This window comes from Amblyraja radiata, chromosome 3 (genome assembly GCF_010909765.2).
Source record: "Amblyraja radiata isolate CabotCenter1 chromosome 3, sAmbRad1.1.pri, whole genome shotgun sequence".
Taxonomy (NCBI): domain Eukaryota; kingdom Metazoa; phylum Chordata; class Chondrichthyes; order Rajiformes; family Rajidae; genus Amblyraja; species Amblyraja radiata.
In genome coordinates this window covers 31,842,229-31,869,012 of record NC_045958.1, presented here as the reverse complement: position 1 = coordinate 31,869,012, position 26,784 = coordinate 31,842,229, and the positions used below count along the sequence as shown (strand labels likewise).

The 26,784-nt window shown below is 41.1% G+C and overlaps 1 protein-coding gene across 1 annotated transcript in view; it reads right to left on the bottom strand.

Moving 5' to 3' along the window:
• LOC116971539 (transmembrane channel-like protein 2-A) overlaps nucleotides 1-26,784 on the bottom strand; it is a gene marked incomplete at its 5' end in the record, with an annotated part of 58,857 nt that overhangs the window by 8,536 nt on the left and 23,537 nt on the right. The window contains 5 exons of the mRNA XM_033018778.1: nucleotides 3,066-3,191; nucleotides 13,282-13,521; nucleotides 18,982-19,049; nucleotides 19,393-19,521; nucleotides 19,780-19,926. Coding sequence (XP_032874669.1) covers nucleotides 3,066-3,191; nucleotides 13,282-13,521; nucleotides 18,982-19,049; nucleotides 19,393-19,521; nucleotides 19,780-19,926 — 710 coding nt within the window. The remainder of the gene's footprint in view (nucleotides 1-3,065; nucleotides 3,192-13,281; nucleotides 13,522-18,981; nucleotides 19,050-19,392; nucleotides 19,522-19,779; nucleotides 19,927-26,784) is intronic.

Below are 26,784 nucleotides of genomic sequence, written 5' to 3'. Positions count from 1 at the left end.
CCCCCGAGTTCGAATCAAGGGGAAAACTCGGGAGTTTGTGAGTTAAGGGCCAGTCCCACGAGCATGCGACTGCATGTGGCAAGCGCAACCTAACATGGTTGCTTGAGCCGTACGGCCTCGCGGGGCCGGTCCCACTTTGATCGCCGGAGCCGTATGGAGTTGTGCGGAGCTGGTCCTGACATCGCGCGGGGCTCCGAAAAACTGACACTGTTCAAAAATTCAGCGCGGCAACGGCCTGCCGGCCCGCAGGCTCATTGAGGCCGTACGCACTGCCCCGACGGGCGCACGCACCATCTCGACACCATACGCACCGTCTCAACGCCGTACGCAGCGTCATGACGGCGTATGCCTAGCGCAAACTTCCCGCAGACTTCGCTCAAACTTCACGTCAATTCGTATGGGATCACTCGACCTCCGCGCGGCCCCCGCTTCCGGTTTGGTCGCGCTTGCCGCATGCAGTCGCATGCTCGTGGGACAGGCCCTTAACTCGGGAAAGTGGGACAGGGCTTTAAGGGTATCAAAAGGTGAAGGCAAGAGGATTGAAAGTGAAAAAATAGATCAATCATGATCGAATGGCGGAGCACACTCAATTGGCCAAATGGCCTAATTCTGCTCCTATCTCTTATGAACATGAAAAGATTATGATTCCAAATTTCGCCAATAGATCCTGCCTGTTCCATATTTCTTGTTTCTTTATAATTAACTCTTCTTATTACCTAGTAAAGCTAAAAAAAATGATGCTCCTTTTATGTGTACATTACAATTTGCATTGGGCTAAATTAGATTTAATTTTAATCTCTGTGTTCACAATCAGGTCGCTGGTAAAAGGAATGAAAGAAAATGTTTGACGCGGATCCATTTTCCTCTCCCAAATATCCCTGTTCATTCTAATTATGGAATCTAAAAAGTGCATGCTATAGAACATTAAATATGGTTTGGAGTGGGCTCGCTGTGGAGTGCCCTCACTCAAGTAGTTTACTACTTTCTGAGGTTGCAAAAAATTGTCCGTTGAATATTTACTGGCAACAAGACTGCAGTACCCAACAGTACCCATGAAGTAACTATATTACTATTAATGTTTCTGTAATGCATTCTCTTATAATTCTCCCCTGCAATTATTAGATGTCATATGGGCACAGGTTCACCTATGTAAATCCAAATATATTGAAAGCAGTTAATTGAGGGAAATCCAGGCAAGTTATTGTTTAGACAAAGGCTTTGTGCTAATCACTTTGTCTTGAGAGCATATTTTTTTAAGTACCAATTAATATCATCTTTTTCTTGCTGCAGGTAATTAGTTGTCATAATTTTACTTCTTGGACAGGTACCATTAGGCAATGTAATAGCAGTAGCATAAAAAAGTACAAATAATCATTCATTTATGGACAGTCTGATATATTATTTATAAAGCGCTTTCTTTCTAGTCATGTACACTGCAATCCTCATTTGAAGGATGGCCACATTGTTCGTGTTTAATTTATGTGTGGCGGATCCCTTCCAATGCCTCACCCAAATGGACATAACTCAAGTGTCAGCTTTGCCCTTGAATGTTGGCAGAGCAGTCATTCACGTGAATGTATTTGATCAGCCCAATTCTGCCTTCAGCCAGTACTCATGAATACGCACAAAACGTTTTCAGTAGGACACAAAATCAGTAATTAAAAGCTTACTTTTTTCGTACTTAAGGGAAGGTCCCTAATTTGGGGCAATACAGCTGAAATAAGAGCAGCTTGTTTTCTTCTGCTAAAGATCAAAACCAGAAGATCATGACTCTGCTGTTCTGTGGATTAATTCAGGCACAAGGAACTGCAGATACTGGAATCTTGAGGAAAACACAAAGTGCTGGAGGAACTCAGCGGGTCAGGCAGCATCTGCAGAGGGAATGAACAGGCATAAATTTGGATCAGGGATTTTCTTCAGTCTGAGGAAGGGACCCAATCCAAAACATTGCCTGTACATTCGCTTATCAGGCGTTGACTGACCCACTGAGTTGCTCCACTAATTTGTGTTTTGCTTTGGATTAATTCACTGGGCCAAATCTAGCAGATCTCAGCTTTCACCCCTACCCTCTCTCCCTCACGATCATTGCCTGTGGTTTTGAAGGTGAGGGCCTGTCTTGCTGGTCTGAGGCATCCTGACTCCGGCCTCATGACCTAAGTGACAGCAGGGCCTCAAATGGTGTAGTGAGGAAATCCTACCCTGAAACATCACTGAAAATTGGCATCAGGCAAAGCCCCACTAACATTGAAGTAAAAGGTGAAGGATTTTTAATTCTGCTTTTCCTTAATTGCATTAATATCAATTTAATATCAATTTGGGCGGTACAGTAGCTCAGCGATAGAGTTGTTGCCTTACATCGACAGGGATCTGGGTTCAATCCGGACTACAGGTGCTGTAAGAAGTTTGTACGTTCTCCCTGTAACTATATTGGTTTTCTCCGAATGCTCTGGTTTCCTCCCACATTCCAAAGGCGTACACTTTTGTTGGTTCATTGGCTTCTGTAAATTGTCCCTAGTGTTTAGGAAAGTGCTAATTTACGGGGTGATCATTAGTCAGCGCTGACTTGGCAGACCGAAGGGCCCGTGTCCGTGCTGTATCTGTAAAATCTCTAAAGTTTAAAGTCAAGCAATATTTAATATTATCAAGAATTAAGTAAAAACCTTAAAAGTTAAAGATATTTTTAATTATTATATTTTTTTAAATGAAAGATAAAATGCATAAATAATTAGGACCTTCAATAAAACTAAGATAGTTTCAAAGAAGGAATAGATGTTTTGGTTCCTGGAAATCAATTAGGTACTAGATCCTGCATCAGGCCTGTCTTGTTCTAAGAGGTGTATGTGCAGGGAATCTCAGCAAGATAAAGCTTCTCCATGGACTCCATGCTACTGTGGGTCTTGCGGCAGATCATACAAATGCAATGCCATCTATCATTTAGTAACTTTGGGAGTTCTGTGCATGGCAATACATGTACAGAAGTCCCATTTAAAAGGCCTGTTTTGTACTGCCATTAACATTCCATCAATTAGAGGGTTTGGTTTTGTTGAAGAGAAAATTAAACTTACACCATCAGTAAGATACCGGGCAGAATCAACCCTGGATTTGAAGCATAACCGAAGAGTTTCCCAACAAATGCCGGGAAATCGTACTCAATGGTTTCCATAATAACCTCAAACATTTTAGCCTTCCCACTGTAAGAAAAAAGGCAAAGAGTTAAATTGCAACGTGATCTAAATAACAAGGTCTAAGTAAACATTGCACATTAATGACAAATAATTTGTGTTCCTTAAAAGCAGTTATCATTCATTTTTAGACTGCCCATCTGTTCCATGCAACAAAACATTTATGTGGGAATAAGCATAATGTTACAGGTGCTGTCATAACAGCATGGCATTCAGTAGAAAAGCTCACTCCTGGGTAATGAGGAACAGTCACACAGGGCTGCAGCACAGGGGTTCATACATGTTCCTTTTCAAAGCTATTCCCAGCTACATTCCATGCGTTGGACCCATTAATGGGAAGTTATTTGTAACTATTTCAAGAAAGTACAGGTATAGAAGTTCAGGAGAAGTGATAGGAGAAGAATTAGGCCATTCGGCCCATCAAGTCTACTCTGCCATTCAATCATGGCTGATCTATCTCTTCCCCTCAACATTCTCCTGCCTTCTTCCCATAACTCCCGACACCCATACTAATCAAGGATCTATCCATCTCGGCCTTAAAAATATCCGTTGAAGTTATGGGTGACTGTAAGAATGTAGGACTGTGACTACCTAGACAGGTAGTTTAGGAGAATCCTGAGGGTATCTTAATGCCTTAAGCTGGAGTGCAGAGAAGATTTAGGTTTAGTTTTTTTTTGTAATTGTCATGTGTACTGAGGTACAGTGAAAAACTTTTTTTTGCATGCTTTCCAATCAGATCAGATAATACTATACATAAATAAACTCAAGTACATTAGGTAAAGCAAAGGGGAAGATACAGAGTGCAGAATTAGTTATCAGCATTGTAGTACATCAGTTCCATGGACAGTCTGATTTCTGTGATGGGGTAGATGTTAAGGTTCCCGGAGGTTTTTGTCAGTCTCCCTACCTGCTTCCACTACCTGCTACCTCCGACAACCACCTGCAAACTCCGGGAACCGCACGGAAACCTTGGGTGGGGCGCAAAGTCTCCAGAAGTTTCCGTTCAGGTTTCCTAAGTGGGACAGGGGCATAAGAAACTGAAGGGCATTTTTTTCTTACTGAGGTTGTTGGCTATATGGAACGTGCTGCCAGAGGAAGTAGTTAAGGCCGGTTCTATTACAACATGGATAGGAAGGATTTAAAGGAATATGGGCCAAATGTGGAGAAATGGGACTTGGTTAGATGGGGCATCTTGGTCGGCATGGACCTGTTGTGCTGATGGGCCTGTTTCCGTGCTCTATGACTCTATGTAAAGAGTATCACTTGAGATTACTGATGGGTGAGAGGTTCTTCTCTAGGAAGTGCTAATAGCAGGATGTGTCAAGAACCCTAAGGAGAGACAAGAACAGAAGTGAACTCATCAGGGGTAGAGTCAATGCCTACCAGAGCCGATGTGAAACTGTTAGAACTACGACTATACACTCCAGAACTAAGGGCATCCAACCACAGTAGTCAAGGTGCAGTATGCAGATGACACTTGCATTTGCACATGCTTAAAGCCTGAGCTCCAAGACATTTAATGAAGCACTTGAGAGGGTGGACCTTGCACTCAACCTCTGCAAGACAGTCCTTTACCAATCTGCCCCTGCTGAACTACACTGCCATCTGACAATAAATGTTCACAACAAGACCCTGGAAAATGTCAAACACTACCCAGGGAAACACTCTCTGTGAATGCAGGCATTGATGATAGAATTGTTTGGATATTACACTTGTGTAAAGATGAAAGGAAACAAATCCCTCCCTCTGGTTTGCGTAGATCATTGAAAATGTTCAGTAGTGCCTAGAAATGTCAGAAGGAGTCGCAGAAGTGTGGAATTGACTATTAAGGGCTTTGTACTAATGGCCTACAGTCAGTTTCCCATTGAGGGAGTGGCTGTCTGACTTTCCTGTTCATAAAAGCATTCGGGTTAGTAAAGACTAGAGTCAATGGCTGACTGGTTTGATGGAAGCCATTGATGTCAGCAGAACCCTATGCTCAAGGTATCATCCATTCCTGACTGAAATTAAATTAGATGAAAGGGTTTATTCACAAACATGGTGCCAGTGTGCCCTCTGTGATGCAGCTATGAGCAGAAGATTGTTAGATATCACAGGGATCTGCTGCACTGACTTAGAAAGATCATGTACAACAAAGTAGAGAGTTAATATGGCCTTGACCTCTACTGAGAGGGCAGTAAAGCAAGAACACATGGTGGTATGCCATCCTGCAGAATGTCATGTACCTCAATGACAAAAGTCTTGAAAACATGAGCCTACGCACACATTATTCATCAGAGGGGTCATGGTGTGCCCGAAAACAATGCCAATACGCCATTTTTATTGATGGGCTTGTCTTTGCCCTGACCCAAAGGTCTCCAATCCACCCTAAGTGAACAACCATGATCCAGCTATGGAATGTTGCAAGCAGTGTCACGACTGAGGAATGGGTATCGCAACGATTAAAAGTTGAGGACGGTTCCCAACCCGAAACATCACCTATCCAAGTTTGCCAGAGATGCGGGCTGACCCGCTGGGTTACTCTAGTTTTTTTTGTTTCTTTTGAAATCTGCAGTTCCGTGTTTTTACAAGCACACTCCTGCTTTTGGAATTAAGACGGGCCTGTGCACTTCCGTTATATCTTTTCGCATTGGGCAACGCGTCATAAGGCCGTCAAAGAAACGACATCACCGGAAGTGGAATTCTGTGGGAGTTTCTTTCAGGAGGACTACAGCAGTTAGTGAAAGCAGCTGATTATGTCTTCACAAATACAATAAGAATGGGCAATAAATGCTAGGCTTGCATAGTAAAATATGCATCCAATACAATAATAAAAACTGATAAGTAGCATAGATAATCAGGCATCTGAGCATCAAATGCACTCTTATCTCAGGCACACCCCATATGTTATCAACCATCAGAGATTACCAGTTCCATTTTTAAATCAACAATTTTGATTGTTAATTGTTCTTTCATCGCTCAGGGTCGTAAACAGTTAACACAGGAGATGGTAAGCATTAACTCATGTCAGCATGATCTCTGAACATTATTGAAAGCATAAAACAAAGGGGATCATTCAGTGCATCATGTCCATGGGAGATAAATAAGAACTATCCAACCTAAACCCATATTACAGTACCAGGTCACAGCTTTCAAGTACACGTCCACGTATCCATCTATTATGTGACAATGTGGCATTATATGGAGTACCCAAACTGCAGCCTAACTGGTGTTGCCTTGTAGATCTAGGAAAATCTTCCTGTTCCTAAAGCTTCATCTAATGTAGGGAAATGTCTTGTATGTTTCTTTAACAATCTTATTCACTTTTCCAATATGTATAAAGATTTCTGGACATCCCCCCAAAAGTTACTTTGCTGGTCCACAACGCTCAATATTTTTGACATTTATTGCATATTCTCTTGCTGTGATGTACCTCCACACTGATTTTTGGGGTAAATTTCATTCCCCAGTTTTCAACCTAGCTGGCCAGACCATCTATATCTTCTTAAAGATTAAAGCTTTCTTCCTCATTTCCAACCATTAAGTCATTTTATTTCATCTGCAAACTTATTTTCTCCCGCCCCTTCTATATCAGTCTAAATCATTGTCAAATTAGCCAAGGTATTGAGTGCTGAGCCATTATGGAAACCCACAGGTAAAAGCCTTCCTGACTCCAATATTTTATATTTTAGTAATAGCCTGGGATATGATTTTTGTCTTTGCTGCATGGGTGGTCATGTGGCAGAGTAGATCACCCCCTTGTTAGAACACCTGTTTTGTTTACTTTTTGTTTGGCCATACCGTAATTATATCCGACTCCCAGTGAAGCAGACATAGAATCTAATTGCAGTCTGACAAGTTCACAATATGAATATAGGAATAGGTGGTTCTAACAATCATAGTTGAAAGGAAAGTGTAGTCAAAAGCTAGATTTTTCTTTTAATATATTGCTCTTGAGCTAGTGTGACTTTGATCTTGGCAAGTCAAATATGAATCAGAGTTTTGAACTTTCGAGATAAATATTAACTGTGCAAGTATACCCAATGTCTGTGGGTGTGAAAGTGCAGTTCATTCAGTGTTATTGGAGGAGGAAGTTAATTGGGTCAGGCAGAGGGTCGTGGGAAAGTGACAGTACTTACAATGGTATGATTTTACTTCGGAGTCACGTGAGTGACTTCGTGAAGAACCCCGCCTACGGCGCATGCGTGTCATATCGCATACACGCATTGAACGTGTCGGACCTGGGGAGGACGTCCCCTTGAACGGGAGAGTTAACAAGCCGGTCGACGGCAGGTAAGTGATTCTGCATTTTCACCGTTTTTTAGGAATGGATAGAGGACGCAGAAAGGCTGTGAAGAAGCTGCAGGATGTCGGCGGTAAAGGTGCCGGGGACCCGCAGCAGCAGCCGACGGCACAGGCAGTTTGCGTTGAGCCAGCTGTGCCAGATTCAAACCCCGCGCCGGGAAAAACTAATTCTAGACCGGGCGGGAAGGCGAAACGCAAAACGAACCGCTGGGAAAGTGAGCCCGAAAAATCGCCGGTAAATACTTACTTGTATAGCAGTGATGATGACCAGCTGCAGGGCATAGAGCAGCCGGCAGCGATCGCATCTGCAGAGCTCGGAAAACAGTACGAGTGGCTGCAGCATGTGGGGCCGTCATCTATCTGTTTGGAGGAGTACCGGGACGGCGAAAAACGGCGTTTGCAGCGGCCGGGAGCAACCAGAGCCGGTAGGCATGGCGACGAGTTGCGATTTAAACCGCGTGCGACTAGTGCCCGAGGGCACGAAAGTCGGCAGGAGCGGTGGGCTAAAAAGAAACACCCGCGAGCGACTAGTGCGGGAGAGCACGAAAGTCGGCTGGAGCGGTTGTGGGAGGAACATCTCCATAGTGTCAGGCTCCAGAAAATGGATAAAAGCCGCACACATACAGGTGTAAGTCCCTCAGAGCATGGCCAGAAAAGGCTGCTGGACATATCATCCTCATCTGAAGAGGGTGTTCAAGGGCTGCCTGACTCGGACTCTGAACAAGAGTCAGAGCCACGTTCCCATATGGAGGATGAGGGAACACAGTTGCTGGACATGGTGCACACATATTTCCAGCAAGAAGAAACTGGAAAAGACCTAGAGGCCAGGATGGCGGCCAGCATTGATTATATGACGACCCATCACCTCAAAACTGATACCTTAGCTGAGGTATGGGCAAGACATTTACCTCCGCGAAATTGTGCGGCTCTGAATGTACCCAAGGTGAACCGAAGCATTTGGAGACACGTGGGGCAGGATATTCGGAGTCTGGATATAAAAATACAGAATGCTAGTAAAGGACTCTCGGTGGGTATAACAGCTTTGGCCCGTAGGCTGGAAAATGTGGATATGTCCAATGACATGAAAGACGCTTTAGCACTGTTTTGCAATGTTCAATTTGAACTGAACAACATCAGGAAAGGGGCTATTCAGCCAACGTTAGACCCAAAATTTGCAATCCTGTGCAAACAGAAAGCCATAAAACCTCAAAATTTGTTGTTTGGGGGTGACCTATCAAAACAGGTCAAAGATTTGGAGGAAGAGGCCAAAACGTTGGGCCTAATAAAAGCGACCAAAGGATATGTCGGAAAACGGTATCATCCTTATGGGACGACTAAAAAAGCAAGTACTAGTATGTATAGTACGAAAAATTGGAGAGAGGCCAGAGGAAACCAGCAACAGCGTCCTTTTTTAGGGGTTGGCCCGGGACGCCCACAATGGAAAATGCGGAAGCCTCCACTTCAACATTTACCCCACTTTCAACCTCAAGGCCCTCCGCAACCTCGGTTAAGACCAAGAAAGTAACACCACCGATAACCATGGAGGTAGGTGGGTCTGTGCCTCAAAAATTAATAAGGAGCACAGAACTTGGAGGGAGGTTGCAATTTCATTTGGAAGCATGGTGTAAGTTAACTGTGGATAGGTATATCCTTAGCAGTATTAAGGGATATCTTATAGAGTTTATACACATACAAGAACCTCCAGTACAACATACACCGGACAGAACTTATATGCTTACCAAATTAGACAGAGCTAAAGCAAAAGTTGAAAAAACCAAACATGAACAACAGGAATTTGTCTCAAATATATTCATTAGACATAAGAAAGATGGGGGTTGCCGGATAATTATTGATTTATCAACACTTAATAAGTTTGTACAATATGCTCATTTTAAAATGGATACTTTTAGTACTGCTACAGAGCTAGTGTCGGCAGGCTACTTTATGGCAAGTATTGATCTGCAAGATGCTTACTATACGGTACCCATCAGAGAAGAACACAGACGGTTTTTGAAATTTAATTGGATGGGTCAGCTTTGGCAATACAAGGCGCTACCAAACGGGCTAACGTCAGCCCCTAGATTATTCACAAAAATTCTTAAACCAGCTTTGGCATTTCTTAGACAACAAAACTATAGAGTGATGGCATATTTGGATGATATCTTGATTGTGGGGAAAACTTATGAATTGGCTAGTAGAGCAGTGGTTGCCACAAGAAAATTGATGGAACAGCTGGGATTCATTATCCATCCAATTAAGTCAAGATTAACACCTGCAACTAATATTGATTACTTGGGGTTCACTATTAACACACTTGATATGTTAGTGACTTTACCTATAGGGAAAGCCACTGAGTTCCAAGAGGATTGCACAGAGCTTATTAATACCGTTAAACCATCCATTAGACGGGTAGCCAGGATTATTGGGAAAATTATAGCCACGTTTCCTGCCATTCAATTTGGACGATTGCATTACCAAAATTTACAGAGAGAAAAAATTAGAGCACTAAAAATTAATAGAGGCCATTTTGATAGGCCTATGGAGCTAACAATTAGAGCTATAAAAGAACTACAATGGTGGGAACAAAATGTTATATATAGCTCCAACCCAATAGTTATTCCAAACCCATCTGTGGTATTACAAACAGATGCCAGTGCACTGGGTTGGGGAGCAACGGATACCATCTCGAGCTCTGGAGGGAGATGGAATATACAGGAAACTAACCTACTTACCACAAAGGGTATAAATTACTTAGAAATGTTGAGTGCTTTTTATGGTTTAAAATCTTATTGCTCGGGAATGATTAACCAGCATGTTAGATTGCAGATAGACAATACCACGGGGGTGGCATATATAAATCATATGGGTGGAAATATATCAATATCCTGTGATGAATTGGCAAACCATATTTGGGAATGGTGTATCCAAAGGAATATTTGGTTATCGGCTACGTATCTACCAGGGATACTTAATTCAGTGGCAGACGCCAGGTCACGAAAATTTAATGAAAATACGGAATGGATGTTAGACAGAAAGATATTTGCTGATATCACAGCAAAGTACGGAAGGCCGGATATTGATCTTTTTGCATCCAGGTTAAATCATCAGTTACCTAGGTATATATCATGGGAACCAGATCCTGAGGCAGAAGCTACAGATGCATTCTCTTTGCACTGGGGGAAATGGTTCATTTATGCATTTCCTCCTTTCTGCCTCATCAATCGGGTACTACGGAAAATTCAGCTAGACTCGGCATCTGGGATTCTCATAGTACCTGATTGGCCTACCCAACCATGGTTCTCGGTGCTGCAGGATTTGGTGCTTACACCATATATTACTTTAAAACATAGTCCTCAGTTGCTGGTGCATCCGGTGACTGGGGACAGCCATCCTTGCCATAATTATCTAAATTTATTGGTTTGTAGACTCTGAAGGAACCATTTCGGCATATGGGTTTATCTGATAGAACTGTGGACATGATCACAGCAGCACAGAGACTTTCCACTCAAAAACAATATTTATGTCATGTCAAGAAATGGACTAAATACTGCCTGGACAACAATCTAGACCACAGAAAGGTGGATATTCCAGCTGTCCTAGAATTCCTCACAAGCCTGCACTTTGAAGGACTCAGTTACAGCACGGTCAATAGTGCTAGGAGTGCCTTGTCCAGTTATTTATGGGAAGGCACAGAAAGACAGGGTGTCGGCTCACATCCTCTAGTAATAAAACTGCTACGAGGCATCTTTAACACTAACCCACCAAGGGCTAGATATAGCCAAATCTGGGATGTGAGCGTAGTCCTAAAAATGTTACGGAATTGGTCACCGGCTACGGCATTACCGCTAAACTATCTAACTATGAAAATGGTTATGCTTATGGCGCTGGTCACAGCGCAAAGGGTCCAGTCATTACAGAAGTTAAGATTGGATAACTTGACGGAGGCGACAGGAAGGCTGATTTTCGTGATCCAGGGCCTTATTAAGCAAAATAGACCAGGATCAGCGGGTCAGGTGATAGAGTTCATAGCCTATCCACAGGATGAACGTCTCTGTGTAGTAAAACACATCATGTTATATATGGACAGAACGAAGGCTATCAGAGGCAATGAAAAGGCTCTTTTAATTAGCCATAAGAAGCCATACCATAAAGTCTCGACTCAGACCATTTCACGGTGGCTGAGATATTGCTTAGTTCAGGCAGGAGTGGACACTAATGTATTCAAATCTCACTCCACCAGGGCTGCATCTACATCAGCAGCTAATCGCCTGGAGGTACCGATGGACAATATCCTCAGAACTGCAGGATGGTCATCAGAGAAAACGTTTCGCACATATTACAACAAACCAGTTAGAAAAGAAGAAACGTTTTCGGGCAAAATTTTGAGTTCTATTTAATTTACACCTGAAGCTTATAAGGTTTATAAATTGATTTAATAAATATTATTTACAATTTTTGCTTAAAAATGTTGGTATCATTGTATTTTTTTTTTTTTTTAAATACCAGTAACAATTTCTCCCAAACTACCAAGGCAGTTGTGAAGATTGGACTCGTTCCACGGCATGAGGTCACAGAGCTTTGAAGTCTTCACGAAGTCACTCACGTGACTCCGAAGTAAAATAGTAAGATTAAACGAGAACTTACCAGTTTGAAGTTTGATCTTTATTTTATGAGGAGGAACGTTGAGGGAATACGTGCCCTCCGCTCCCACCCTTATATGGTCATATCTTAAACTGGTATCTCTTTAATAATCTTACTATCTTAGGTCATTATTTTCTATCTGTGACCTCACACCGCTGCTTTGAAGAATGACACGCATGCGCCGTAGGCGGGGTTCTTCACGTATTCCCTCAACGTTCCTCCTCATAAAATAAAGATCAAACTTCAAACTGGTAAGTTCTCGTTTAATCTTACTATTTTATATTTCTGTGAGATAGATCAATGAAATATTTAGTATATTGTCCAACTCACCTTGTGCAATATCATGGGAAACTCAGTTGTGCAATTTCATGGGAGAATCAATATTCAAAGTCTTGCATGGGGTACACTTTGTGTATGTTTGTAACATAAAACTCAACACCCTTATCGTAAAAAATGGACATCTTTCAATTTGTTGCAAACAGCACCATAGAGGTTGTTGACAAACAAATCAAGATGATTGCCCTTTAAACTGTATATCTAATGCCTGGAAGATTTGCCTATTAAATGATCATATTAAATAAATAGGAGGTAGACAAAAATGCTGGAGAAACTCAGCGGGTGAGGTAGCATCTATGCAGCAAAGGAATGAGACCCTTCTTCAGATTGTTCCAGCATCTGCAGTTCCTTCTTAAATATTAATTAAATAAATATGTCTTGCAACTGTCTAAGCCTTTTCATTATTGGTTGTTTCACGATGCAGGAGGGGGAAAAGATCACACAGTGGGCTATTATATTTAAATGGAGACTACAACAATTTATAGAAAGATTGGATATCTTTTTGAAAATAGGTAATGTAAAATGCTATGGGGAAGAGCTGAACATGGAATGAAATACTGTTTGAAAGGGTTAATAGAAAATTAACTTCTGTGCTATAATGGTCAGAACTTACTTGATAGCATGATCCAAATTGGTCCTATTAACACTATGTTGATGTGATGCTGCAATTGCTTCTCCTTATTAAGTTATACATTCTTGGGTAAATGCACACTAATTCAGGTATCAACAAAAAAAAATAGAGGCATATGATATACAGAAGTCTAATCCATCGTTGTTTCGTTGTGTAGGAGAGAGGACATTGTCTTAAAACAGGACTAGATTGATTAAAACTGATTACCTGAATGGTCCACAATCAAACGAGGGTGTAAATGTCATTATAGTGTAGACTACTGGCAATAAACTGAGGAACAAAATCAACAATAATAAAGACATGTAGAAATTATTGGATCCCGATGCCTTGAAAACTCGTGACTGCGGGACATTACAACACATAACAGCCCAGCACTGGAAGTACATGGATGTCAACAGCCGTAGAATATTGATGCCAATCAATCCGGGCGAATAAAAGGTGCCCATCCTGAAAAGAAAGAAAAATACTTTTCAAATCAATATAAACCTCATGGATGCTAGAGCCAGCAGAACAGGAACTAGCTTGGTCCTATTTTATGTCTTCCACTGCCTCTGGGAGTTTAATAATTGAATTTATTTGATCATTATCACATGGTTGCTTTGTGGTAATTTGTAATGATGTTTCTAATGATGTTTGTTTGTTTCCTTGCATTTACAAGGAGAACATTGAGGTACTTAATTGACTGTAAAGTAATATGATGCCATTCTGAGGACGTGGAAGTTACTACATTTCTCTTCAGGTTTCCATAGGTGCTGCTGGTTCTACCACCACCTCCATCTGCTGGTAGAATTCCAGTTCTGCAGGAACTTCTTCAATATTAACACCACAAAGGACTGAAATATTCACTAAACACACTGCCATTCCACAGAGATCACAATCATTTAGTATTGTAAATGCAAGGAGGTTTAAGGCTGGTGCACAACCTTTTCACAGACTGGTCACAGACTTTTGCACAGCTGATTGTTGTCATACTCTGACAGTGCTGCAGTGCTCCGGGAACACACCGAGACTCATCGATCGGCGGGGCCGCTACCCCGCCCGAAGGCACGTACGTCGGCAGGACCAGTAACCCACGCGATGGTTCATTCGACGGCATAAGCAGGAAAAAGCTGGAGATGTCGGGATGAGAGGAGCTAGGATGGTGAACTAGGGTAATGCCTCCAGCACCTTAAAGGTAGGCTGCAGGAGATGTCCCCAGGATACAAAGATGACCGGGCAAAGAGAGAAGAGGGAACTGCTCGAGTACATTGAGCTCGCAGGCCGACCGGACTTTGGACGTTGTATAGTGGCACCAAAAATGGCTATGCCCACATATGTAATATATGCAAAAATAATTTTGCTATGCAGTTGCATATGTGACAAATAAATCACTGTTGAATACTGGACCTGATTGCTGGAGATTGACCCTTGAAAATATTCCAGCTGTTACCATGGGGAAAGTTGGCAACTGAATCATGTGCCTGGCTAGGATTGACACATTTCCAGTCATTCCATTCATTTCAATGGAGAGGGGTTGGAAAGTTGCACATAATTTACATTTTTTACTTAATTAAATCAATGCAGTATCACTGTATCTTTCAATGGTTCAATGGTGCCTTTATTATCAAGTGTACCAAGGTACAGTGAGATGTTCTTTTTTTGGCATACACATCAGTAAGTTTATTGCCATATAACCATATAACCATATAACAATTACAGCACGGAAACAGGCCATCTCGGCCCTACAAGTCCGTGCCGAACAACTTTTTTCCCTTAGTCCCACCTGCCTGCACTCATACCATAACCCTCCATTCCCTTCTCATCCATATGCCTATCCAATTTATTTTTAAATGATACCAACGAACCTGCCGCCACCACTTCCACTGGAAGCTCATTCCACACTGCTACCACTCTCTGAGTAAAGAAGTTCCCCCTCATGTTACCCCTAAACTTCTGTCCCTTAATATAAAGTTAAGAGTCAAGAGAATCAAGAGTGTTTTATTGTCATATGTCCCAGATAGAACAATGAAATTCTTACTTGCAGCAGCACAACAGAATATGTAAACATAGTACACTGTAAATAATATAATAAACACGAGAGAAAAAAAAGTTCAGTGTGTGTGTACATATACTCACAAATACACATATATAGAGATCATATACATATATCATATAAATATATATATATGTCTACAATCCCACAAACTTATTAATCATGTCTAATACATTCTCATCCAAATTGCTGATATAGATGCTGCATCTAAGCGAGTCCCATTTACCCACATTTGGCCTAATTCACTATAAACCTTTCCTATCCATGTACTTGTCCAGGTGTCTTTTCAATATTGCTATTGTACCTACCTCAAATACATCCTCTGGCAGCTTAAACCATATATCCACCATTGTGTGCAAAATTTCCCCTGAGGTTGCTATTAAAGATTTCCCCTCTCACCTTAAGACTATGCCTTCTAGATTTATCTTCCCGGACAAAAAAGACCGAATTCACCCTTTCTATTGCTTTCATGATGTTTATACACCTCTGTGAGATCACCCCTCTCTATAGCACAGCCCATTGGGTCATAGCAACATCAGTATTCTCTGCATTTTCTTCCACCTTAATAGCAAATTTGCTGTAATGTGGTGAGCAAAATTGAACACAAAAATCTACATGTGGTCTTACCAACATCTTGCATAACTGTAACCTGACTGCTATAATAAATGCCCTGAATGATGAAGGCTAAAGTGCCAAAAGACTATTTCATTATACTACCTACCTGCGATGCCATTTCCAGAAACTATGTACTTGTACTTCTAGATCCCTCTGCTCTACAACACCCCCTATCGTTCACTTTGAACATCCTGCTCTGGCTCGATTCCCCAAAATGCAACACCTCACACTTATCTATATTAAACTCCATTTGCCATTCCTTGGCTCACTGATCAAGATCTCACTATAATTCCTCACAAACATCTTCACTGTCTACAATACCACAAACTTATTATTCATGTCTAATACATTCTCATCTAAATTGTTGATATAGATGATGATAAAGAGCAATGGGCCCTCTGGCACATCACTAGGCACAGCCTCCACTCTGAAAAACAACCTATCATGAAATCAATTCCATATCCAGGGAACTAGAAAGGAAGTGCAGGAGCCAGTCGGCTGAGGGAGAGGTGAGAAGGGGAGGAGAAAGTAGGGACTATCTGAAATTAAAGAAGTCAATGTTCATACCGCTGCCCAAACGAAATATGAGGTGCTGCTCCTCCAATTTATGGGTGTCCTCACTCTGGCCATGGAGGAGGCCCAGGACAGAAAGGTCAGATTCGGAATGGGAGGGGGAGTTGAAGCGCTGAGCCACCGGGAGATCAGGTTGGTTATTGCGAACCAAGCGGAGGTGTTCGGCGAAGCGATCGCCAAGCCTAGGCTTGGTCTCACCGATGTAGAGCAGCTGACATCTAGAACAGCGGATGCAATAGATGAGATCCCACCACTTGCCACATCTTCCCATCTGCTCCCCTGTCTGCTTTCCGCAGAGACCACTCCCTCCGTAACTCCCTGGTCAATTTGTCCCTTCCCTCCCGAACCACCCCCTCTCCGGGCACATTCCCTTGCAACCTCAATAAATGCTGCACTCGTCGCATTACCTCCCTCCTTGACTCCATTCAAGGACCCAAGCAGTCTTTCCAGGTGCGGCAGAGGTTCACCTGCGCCTCCTCCAACCTCATCTATTGCATCCGCTGCTATTTGGGTCGGAACCCTTTCTCAGATTGCGAGGTCACCCATCCTTTTTCTCCAGAGATGCTACCTTACCCGCTGAGTTATTCCAGCATATTGTGTCTGTCTTCAATATTTCAATCAGGTTGATCTCAACTTCCATACTCTTATCCAATGTTGAAAGCCCAGGATTTAATACGTTTTTTAAAACCATGTTTTCAACTCCCCTGCCACTTATAACCATATAACCATATAACCATATAACAATTACAGCATGGAAACAGGCCATCTCGACCCTTCTAGTCCGTGCCGAACACGTATTCTCCCCTAGTCCCATATACCTGCGCTCAGACCATAACCCTCCATTCCTTTCCCGTCCATATAACTATCCAATTTATTTTTAAATGATAAAAACGAACCTGCCTCCACCACCTTCCCTGGAAGCTCATTCCACACAGCCACCACTCTCTGAGTAAAGAAGTTCCCCCTCATGTTACCCCTAAACCTCTGTCCCTTAATTCTCAAGTCATGTCCCTTACAAAGCAATATGAACAAATACCCTCAAATCTCCATTTTCTTATACCATTTTAGAATTGTGCCCTCTAGTTTAAACTGCCTCTTACCATTCTCCTGATAAAAGTACAAGATTTCTCACTTTATGTTATTAAGTTTTGTCTGCCACGCATTATGCTGTTTATATCAACCTTGAAGACATATTATTTTCCTCAAAGCTCCAGGTTTGACCATGCCATTGACATAAGCTTTGACCCACTGTATCATCACAGACCAATTTACACTTATCATATTCGAATCACATTATATTCTCGCCATATTCCCCTCCATACTCCCACACTACCACTCACTTTCTTTTCTCCACTTCTCTTTCTTTCCGGAATATCTTTATCCAGAATATTTGGAATCAATTGCTGCTTTTATGAAATATTTGCAATTGACAGAAACAATGTTTGAGCGGTGTTAATGATCGATTAAGACTGGGGTTTAGTTTCACTTCCTCATGAAGTATGCTGATGGGAAAAGTACTGCACTGCGCAGAGCAACATCAATCTGAACAGCGATGACTTATTTACCAAACCTATCGCAGGGGACTTGGTCAAGGTAAGATAAGGATAGTAGATAATCAACATACAAACACAGCAGGTTTGATTAAATATTGGGCAGTTCTTATATTTTCTGTGAAAGACCTAAGGTTCTTCTGAGTGAAAGCAATTTCAGCTAAGCTAGTGCTTATCCAAATAACGAAACACTTAAAATTACTGTAGGTAAATTATTTTGGCATTAACTGAAATATATTCTGTCAAAATTAGGTATAATCTTTGAATTAGTACATTTGCATTGATCTTATTAGATATGGATATATTTTTTCCATCAATAAATATAAACAGCACAAGTCCATCTTACCCTTACATTTCCTCAACTTTCACATTTCCAAATAGCCTTAAAACAATCTATGCAACATATATCATGGCCTATTTCCATCAAAACCCCAGCCCCTCTCTACTGTGTTACTTAATGACACTGGCCAAATAAATAATATTAAATGATCCAAATAATGATCCATATTGTAGCTCAGAAATGTTTCTAATAATCTAACCCACCTGAGTTGCTCAATCTATCCCTTTCACCCTTTTAAAACAATGGTGCAATGTTCACTATCCACCAGCATCTTCTGACATCACATTTCCAACTGGACTAGATGGGAAAATAATCATCTAATATTTCCACAGAGCTTCTCCTAACAGCTTGGGAAGCATTTTATCCACTGATTTATCAAGGAAATTAGCAAATATTCCAAATCCCTTAAATCCTCTCTCATTAAATCTTCTATGCCAAATTTACATATCTCTTATAATGTTTGCGCCATTATTTTAGACCGTATTTTTTATGAAACAAACACATTCTGACAACAATATTTTTCTCACAAACCCCTTTTCTTTAATTCCTCTTAATCTTTATATTTTCATTAAAAAGCCATTGAGTTTTCCTTGATTATTTGCAAGCTTGGTTCTGACCATCTCTACGTGGCACATCCTACTGCTCTCCGGCTCGATAACCACGTTTTAATCCGGACTCGCTTCTACTGCTCCCACTTATTTACAGGTCACAGGCAGACATGCTCGGTTAGCCCATTGGGAAAAGATTAGCCAAATGGAGTTTATTAATCATATGGCTATAAAGAAAGGCTTCCTTACCATATCATTCCTTGATTGAAGATAAGTCCCAGAACATTTCCACTGATATCAAATTCAGTGTATGAAGGCTGAAAATTTAAGAGCAAAAGTTGCAAGGTTAATTAAAAAAACTAATTGTAACTTTGTTTTACAACAAACTATTAACAAAGGAGCCATTTGTCCAATGGGTTCATTAAATATCCAGTATACTAGCCATTGTTCATTAATGAATTAATTTTAAACTTTGGTACTAATCAAAGTGCAGATAATATACTGTGGAGCACTGAGCAAGTTCATCTTTACATGTTTAATTGTGATTAGATGAACACAAATTTAACTCGATCTTTAATCAAGTATCAAATATAATATTACATAGAATGTTAGTCATTGTTAATTTACTCAACATATTTATTTTGATAAATAATACTTAACAAATCCATACTCCAGATCCCAGCACCAGCAGTAGTTAACAAATCTGACAAATAAGGCTCGTAGGAAATCTCCAACAAATATACTGCCGTAAGTAACCATAATGTCAGACACAGTGAGCTTCGTAAATTCCTATAAATTGTAAATAACAAAAGATATTCAGTAAATAGTGCAATCTTTCAATACATGGTTAAATCTATTAAAACATACTTTCCCCTTTTATACTGCTGTCATTTAACATAAATTTGAACGAAATATATTAATTCATTTTGGAATTTAATACAGATTATGTGACACCACATTGTATAATGTGCTACTAACATGTAAAACACAAATAAGAAACAAAACATTCTGAAGTCCACATCTGCAGTATAGATTCAGTTGACGTACCATTCCAACGCCAGTCTCCCAGCAAGGCCCTCGGGGGAAATCCGCAGGATCTATTTGTGGAATTCCAGGGGTTGAACTATTAGATGTTAAATTGAAGGCGTTCATCATGGCTAAAGTTTTGTTTTTTATACTTTCTTCCTCTGCCAACTGAACAAGTGAAAGAAAATGTCTTGTTTAAAAATACAATTGTACACCAAAACTATTTTAAAGGTATAGTTTAGATAGGGATGTGTCAGAGTCCTCATTATTTTCAGAATCATAGAACATAAAACAGTATAGTACAGGAACAGGCCCTTCGGCCCACAATAACCATGATGAGAAGTATGCCAAATAAACTAATGTCATCTGCCTGCACATAATCCATATCCTTACATTCCTTGCATATCTACAGGCCTAGTGAAAAGCCTCCTAAATGTCACTGTGGTATCTGCCTCCACCACCAACCCTGGCAGCACATTCCAGGCACCGACCATCCTGTGTGTAAAAAACTTGACTCACACATCTCATTTAAACTTTGCCCCTCTCAAATTAAAGCTACACCCTCTAGTCTTTAATATTTCAACCCTGGGAAAAGGTTCTAATCGTCCACCCTATCTATCTCCCATAATCTCATACTTCTCTCAAGCCTCCCTTCAACCTCTGGTGGTCTTGAGAAAACAATCAAAGTCTGTCCTATCTCTCCCTGTAGCTAATACCCACAAATGCAGGCAATCCTCCAGTGGAAGACTGAAGTTGTGCTCCCTCGTGTATGCTTAACACTCTCAAGGGAAAATTGAGATAATTCATTAAAATTACTATTCCTTGCTCCACACTGATTTATTTCCTGTCTCTCAGGAAATACCTCCTCTCTCCAAAGCCAATAAAAATCCAGGAACCCAAGCTTGCAAAGGCCTGTATTCGTATTCTATTTAATGTATCAATAAACATGTATACATTGTATGATATACTTACACAAATAACAGTAAATTTAAAACAATTTATATTTAGGAGTAAAAAACAAAGTGCAGGAAGTAGGTATGTTATAAAACTTACCTTCAGCGGCGCTGCAGTTCTGCCACTGGCTGTGTGCGCGAATTTGGCGCCTTTGAGGGGGGGGGGGCAGGATTAAAATGCCGTTTTCTCCTGCCTGTCCGAGATATATTTTCTCGGGCTACTACCTGATGTTGAAAATTTGTTCTGACTGCCGTTCTCGGAATAAAATAAAAAAACGCAGGACAATTTAAGCGCTGGAGTAAAATAAAAAGCTGCTTCTAACGCCGTCAACTCCGATAACGGGACGGATCTCACGTACGGGACAAAACATGAGGTTAATCGTTTATTTTACATATAAACTTGCTTCTTAGGATTACTTTAATCAAAATTTCAGCGGCAAAAATATGATTATGTAAATATACGAACCAGCAGTGTTTTTCCTGCCGATATGGGGTTTAAATTCACCGCAACCGCAACGTTCCAATCGATCGCGTTCCACAAAAACTCATTCGCAAGATGATTTAAATAGCCATTAATTTACGGGACTTAAACACTAAATTCCTTCCATTTGGCCTATAAATTCATGACAATGAGATTTAAAAATCATGTTATATTGTGAATTGTTGTGGGAATGTTATTTGGACACTTAGGCTATTTAAAAATGTTAGTCTTTTCTTAAGAAATGGATAGATGTTTAGATCTAGTAATTGAATTTTGTAATTAGCTACAATTAGGTAACTAACTAATTATATGCTTTAATTTCAGGTCATCCAAGTAAGATTGTTTCATATTTGTCCCAGAATGCTTCAATCTATAATAACTGAAAATTTCATTCAGTTCTCTTAATTTTTAAGAAAGATATGGGCTTTTGACTGTCCTCGATCACAGCTTTTGAGTTAAGTCAATGGAAAAGCAATAGGGAACAAGATGCTAATTTCAGAGTATGAAAATGGCCATAACTGTTTTAATACTGAAGATATGAAAGTGAATTAGATGTCAAATCAAACTTCTTTTTATGCTTTATCTGATGGGATAAATTGCAGACTTGATTATTAAAATCTCAAAATGTTGTAACATTGCTACAGGAAGAATTCAGCAGGTCAGGCAGCATCTGTGGAAAGAATGGATAGTCGATGTTTCAGAGTCTGAAGAAGGATCCTGGCTTGAGGCGTCGCCTATCCATTCCCTCCACAGCATCTGCAGTTCCTTGTGTCCTTCTCTTTATATTTAGGAGGTTGCACTTAACAGCCAACAGTAGCTCTTGGAGGATATGATACAGCAATTTGGGAGGTCAAAAAGTGGCTCCTGGTATATTCTGGCCTTAGCTTTCCAAATGTTCATCACAAGGTGGCTTTCAAATATTACAAATATTACAACTAAAGTGTTTTTCTTCCCTGTGTTAATTTGCATCCATTGTTTTGTGAATAAGATTGATTCGCATACAAAGCTCCTGTGGTTGATTAATTCCCATATTTTTTCTCTTTATTCTGGTCAGATCCAAATAATTCATGTTCAGTACTAACAGGACCCCCTTGTTGAATTTTTGATAAAGTGTAACCATGGCCTGGTTTGGGAACAGCTTCATCCAATACCGCAAGAGATTGCAGAAAGTTGTGATCGTAGTCCAGTCCATCACACAGAACATAGAAACATAGAAACATAGAAATTAGGTGCAGGAGTAGGCCATTCGGCCCTTCGAGCCTGCACCGCCATTCAATATGATCATGGCTGATCATCCAACTCAGTATCCCGTACCTGCCTTCTCTCCATACCCTCTGATCCCCTTAGCCACAAGGGCCACATCTAACTCCCTCTTAAATATAGCCAATGAACTGGCCTCGACTACCCTCTGTGGCAGGGAGTTCCAGAGATTCACCACTCTCTGTGTGAAAAAAGTTCTTCTCATCTCGGTTTTAAAGGATTTCCCCCTTATCCTTAAGCTGTGACCCCTTGTCCTGGACTTCCCCAACATCGGGAGCAATCTTCCTGCATCTAGCCTGTCCAACCCCTTAAGAATTTTATAAGTTTCTATAAGATCCCCTCTCAATCTCCTAAATTCTAGAGAGTATAAACCAAGTCTATCCAGTCTTTCCTCATAAGACAGTCCCGACATCCCAGGAATCAGTCTGGTGAACCTTCTCTGCACTCCCTCTATGGCAATAATGTCCTTCCTCAGATTTGGAGACCAAAACTGTACGCAATACTCCAGGTGTGGTCTCACCAAGACCCTGTACAACTGCAGTAGAACCTCCCTACTCCTATACTCAAATCCTTTTGCTATGAAAGCTAACATACCATTCGCTTTCTTCACTGCCTGCTGCACCTGCATGCCCACTTTCAATGACTGGTGTACCATGACACCCAGGTCTCGCTGCATCTCCCCTTTTCCTAGTCGGCCACCATTTAGATAATAGTCTGATTTCCTGTTTTTGCCACCAAAATGGATAACCTCACATTTATCCACATTATACTGCATCTGCCAAACATTTGCCCACTCACCCAGCCTATCCAAGTCACCTTGCAGTCTCCTAGCATCCTCCTCACAGCTAACACTGCCCCCCAGCTTCGTGTCATCCGCAAACTTGGAGATATTTCCTTCAATTCCCTCATCCAGATCATTAATATATATTGTAAATAGCTGGGGTCCCAGCACTGAGCCTTGCGGTACCCCACTAGTCACTGCCTGCAATTGTGAAAAGGACCCGTTTACTCCTACTCTTTGCTTCCTGTTTGCCAGCCAGTTCTCTATCCACATCAATACTGAACCCCCAATGCCGTGTGCTTTAAGTTTGTAAACTAATCTCTTATGTGGGACCTTGTCGAAAGCCTTCTGGAAGTCCAGATACACCACATCCACTGGTTCTCCCCTATCCACGCTACTAGTTACATCCTCGAAAAATTCTATAAGATTCGTGAGACATGATTTACCTTTTGTAAATCCATGCTGACTTTGTCCAATGATTTCACCACTTTCCAAATGTGCTGCTATCCCATCTTTAATAACTGACTCTAGCAGTTTCCCCACTACCGATGTTAGACTAACTGGTCTGTAATTCCCCGTTTTCTCTCTCCCTCCCTTCTTAAAAAGTGGGGTTACGTTTGCTACCCGCCAATCCTCAGGAACTACTCCAGAATCTAAAGAGTTTTGAAAGATTATTACTAATGCATCCACTATTTCTGGAGCTACTTCCTTAAGTACTCTGGGATGCAGCCTATCTGGCCCTGGGGATTTATCGGCCTTTAATCCATTTAATTTACCCAACACCACTTCCCGGCTAACCTGGATTTCACTCAATTCCTCCAACTCCTTTGACCCGCGGTCCCCTGCTATTTCCGGCAGATTATTTATGTCTTCCTTAGTGAAGACGGAACCAAAGTAGTTATTCAATTGGTCCGCCATATCCTTGTTCCCCATGATCAACTCACAACCTCCCCTCCATTGACTCCATCCATACTGGCAAAAACAGGAAAGCAGACTATTATCTAAATGGTGGCCGACTAGGAAAAGGGGAGATGCAGCGAGACCTGGGTGTCATGGTACACCAGTCATTGAAAGTGGGCATGCAGGTGCAGCAGGCAGTGAAGAAAGCGAATGGTATGTTAGCTTTCATAGCAAAAGGATTTGAGTATAGGAGCAGGGAGGTTCTACTGCAGTTGTACAGGATCTTGGTGAGACCACACCTGGAGTATTGCGTACAGTTTTGGTCTCCAAATCTGAGGAAGGACATTATTGCCATAGAGGGAGTGCAGAGAAGGTTCACCAGACTGATTCCTGGGATGTCAGGACTGTCTTATGAAGAAAGACTGGATAGACTTGGTTTATACTCTCTAGAATTTAGGAGATTGAGAGGGGATCTTATAGAAACTTACAAAATTCTTAAGGGGTTGGACAGGCTAGATGCAGGAAGATTGCTCCCGATGTTGGGGAAGTCCAGGACAAGGGGTCACAGCTTAAGGATAAGGGGGAAATCCTTTAAAACCGAGATGAGAAGAACTTTTTTCACACAGAGAGTGGTGAATCTCTGGAACTCCCTGCCACAGAGGGTAGTCGAGGCCAGTTCATTGGCTATATTTAAGAGGGAGTTAGATGTGGCCCTTGTGGCTAAGGGGATCAGAGGGTATGGAGAGAAGGCAGGTACGGGATACTGAGTTGGATGATCAGCCATGATCATATTGAATGGCGGTGCAGGCTCGAAGGGCCGAATGGCCTACTCCTGCACCTAATTTCTATGTTTCTATGTTTCTATACTTCACGTTGCCTCGGCAAGGCCATCAACATAATCAAGAACCAGTCTCACCCCAGTCACTCCCTCTTCTCCCCTCTACCTTCAAGCAAGAGTACATAAGTGTGAAAATGCGAACTCAAGATTCAGGGACAGTTGTCCAACTGCCATCAGGCAACTGAACAGTCCTCTCATCAGTGACAGTGTGGACCTGACATTTTATGTACCTCATTGGAGTCCTTTGAACCATATTTAATTGTACTTTATTGGACTTCAATGTTATATATTGCACTAAACGCTGCACTTCTATCCTTTATCTGTGCACTGTGGATGGCTTGATTGTATAGATTTTTCTTTGACTAGATGGCACACACATAAAAGCCTTTCATTGTACCTCAGTATACATGACAATAATACGAAACAAAACCAAACAAGGCTCCAGATTTCCTCAGCACAGACGTGAAATATCATAGAAAAGCTAATGTTACGTAAAGAACAACATGTTGCAATTCAAGTGCTGACTTCTGGAATATGAAAGGTTGAAATTGCCATATCATAGTCCAGCCTTGACTATTGTAAAAGTACAGCTGCCACACAGAAATCAGGGAAATGCAGAAATTCATCAATATTAATAATCCACCTAAAAGCACTTCTTCACTTTGAATTTTCCATGCAAAATATATGTTTCTACTGCAGTTGTACAGGGTCTTGGTGAGACCACACCTGGAGTATTGCGTACAGTTTTGGTCTCCTAATCTGAGGAAAGACATTCTTGCCATAGAAGGAGTACAGAGAAGGTTCACCAGACTGATTCCTGGGATGTAAGGACTTTCATATGAAGAAAGACTGGATAGACTCGGCTTGTACTCACTAAAATTTAGAAGATTGAGGGGGGATCTTATAGAAACTTACAAAATTCTTATGGGGTTGGACAGACTAGATGCAGGAAGATTGTTCCCGGTGTTGGGGAAGTCCATAACAAGGGGTCACAGTTTAAGGATAAGGGGGAAATCTTTTAGGACCGAGATGAGAAAACATTTTTCACACAGAGAGTAGTGAATCTCTGGAATTCACTGCCACAGGAGTTCATTGCCTATATTTAAGAGAGAGTTAGATGTGGCCCTTGTGGCTAAAGGTATCAGGGGGTATAGAGAGAAGGCAGGTACAGGATACCGATTTGGATGATCAGCCATGATCATATTGAATGGCGGTGCAGGCTCGAAGGGCCGAATGGCCTACTCCTGCACCTATTTTCTATGTTTCTATGTTTATATGTTGAACTTTCCTGATGAAAATATATGCTTATATGTTGAACTTTCCTGATGAAAATATATGTTTAAAATATATTTGTGCGATGAAGAGAGAAAAGCTATATATTTTTAAAATGGTTCCACATAATTATATCACATGTAGATTGACATTGAGCCATTAATGTTTTTATGCAGTCTTTAAAACCATTTAATTTATCTGCGGTCATGAATTACATTCAAGGTTAATGACACCAGCTTCTACGAAGCAGCCAGGTTAAACGGCTGGTGATGTGATTATGGTTGAAACAGATTTTCACTTAAACCTTTGCTTTGTTTAGGAAAAAACTTTAAATTTAGAATAGAAGATAAGTGCTATTTTAATTAGATGAAAAATGAATACTACAAAAGCAAGGCTGTTTGTAATCTTAACATTGTTTCTGAATAGAGCTTGATTTGCAAATGTTTTTAAAAAACACCCCGATTGCAGCATATTATTCTTTTATATTACAGTATATGAAAGGTCTCCTACTAAGGCAATTATTAATGAGCAAAGCCAACCT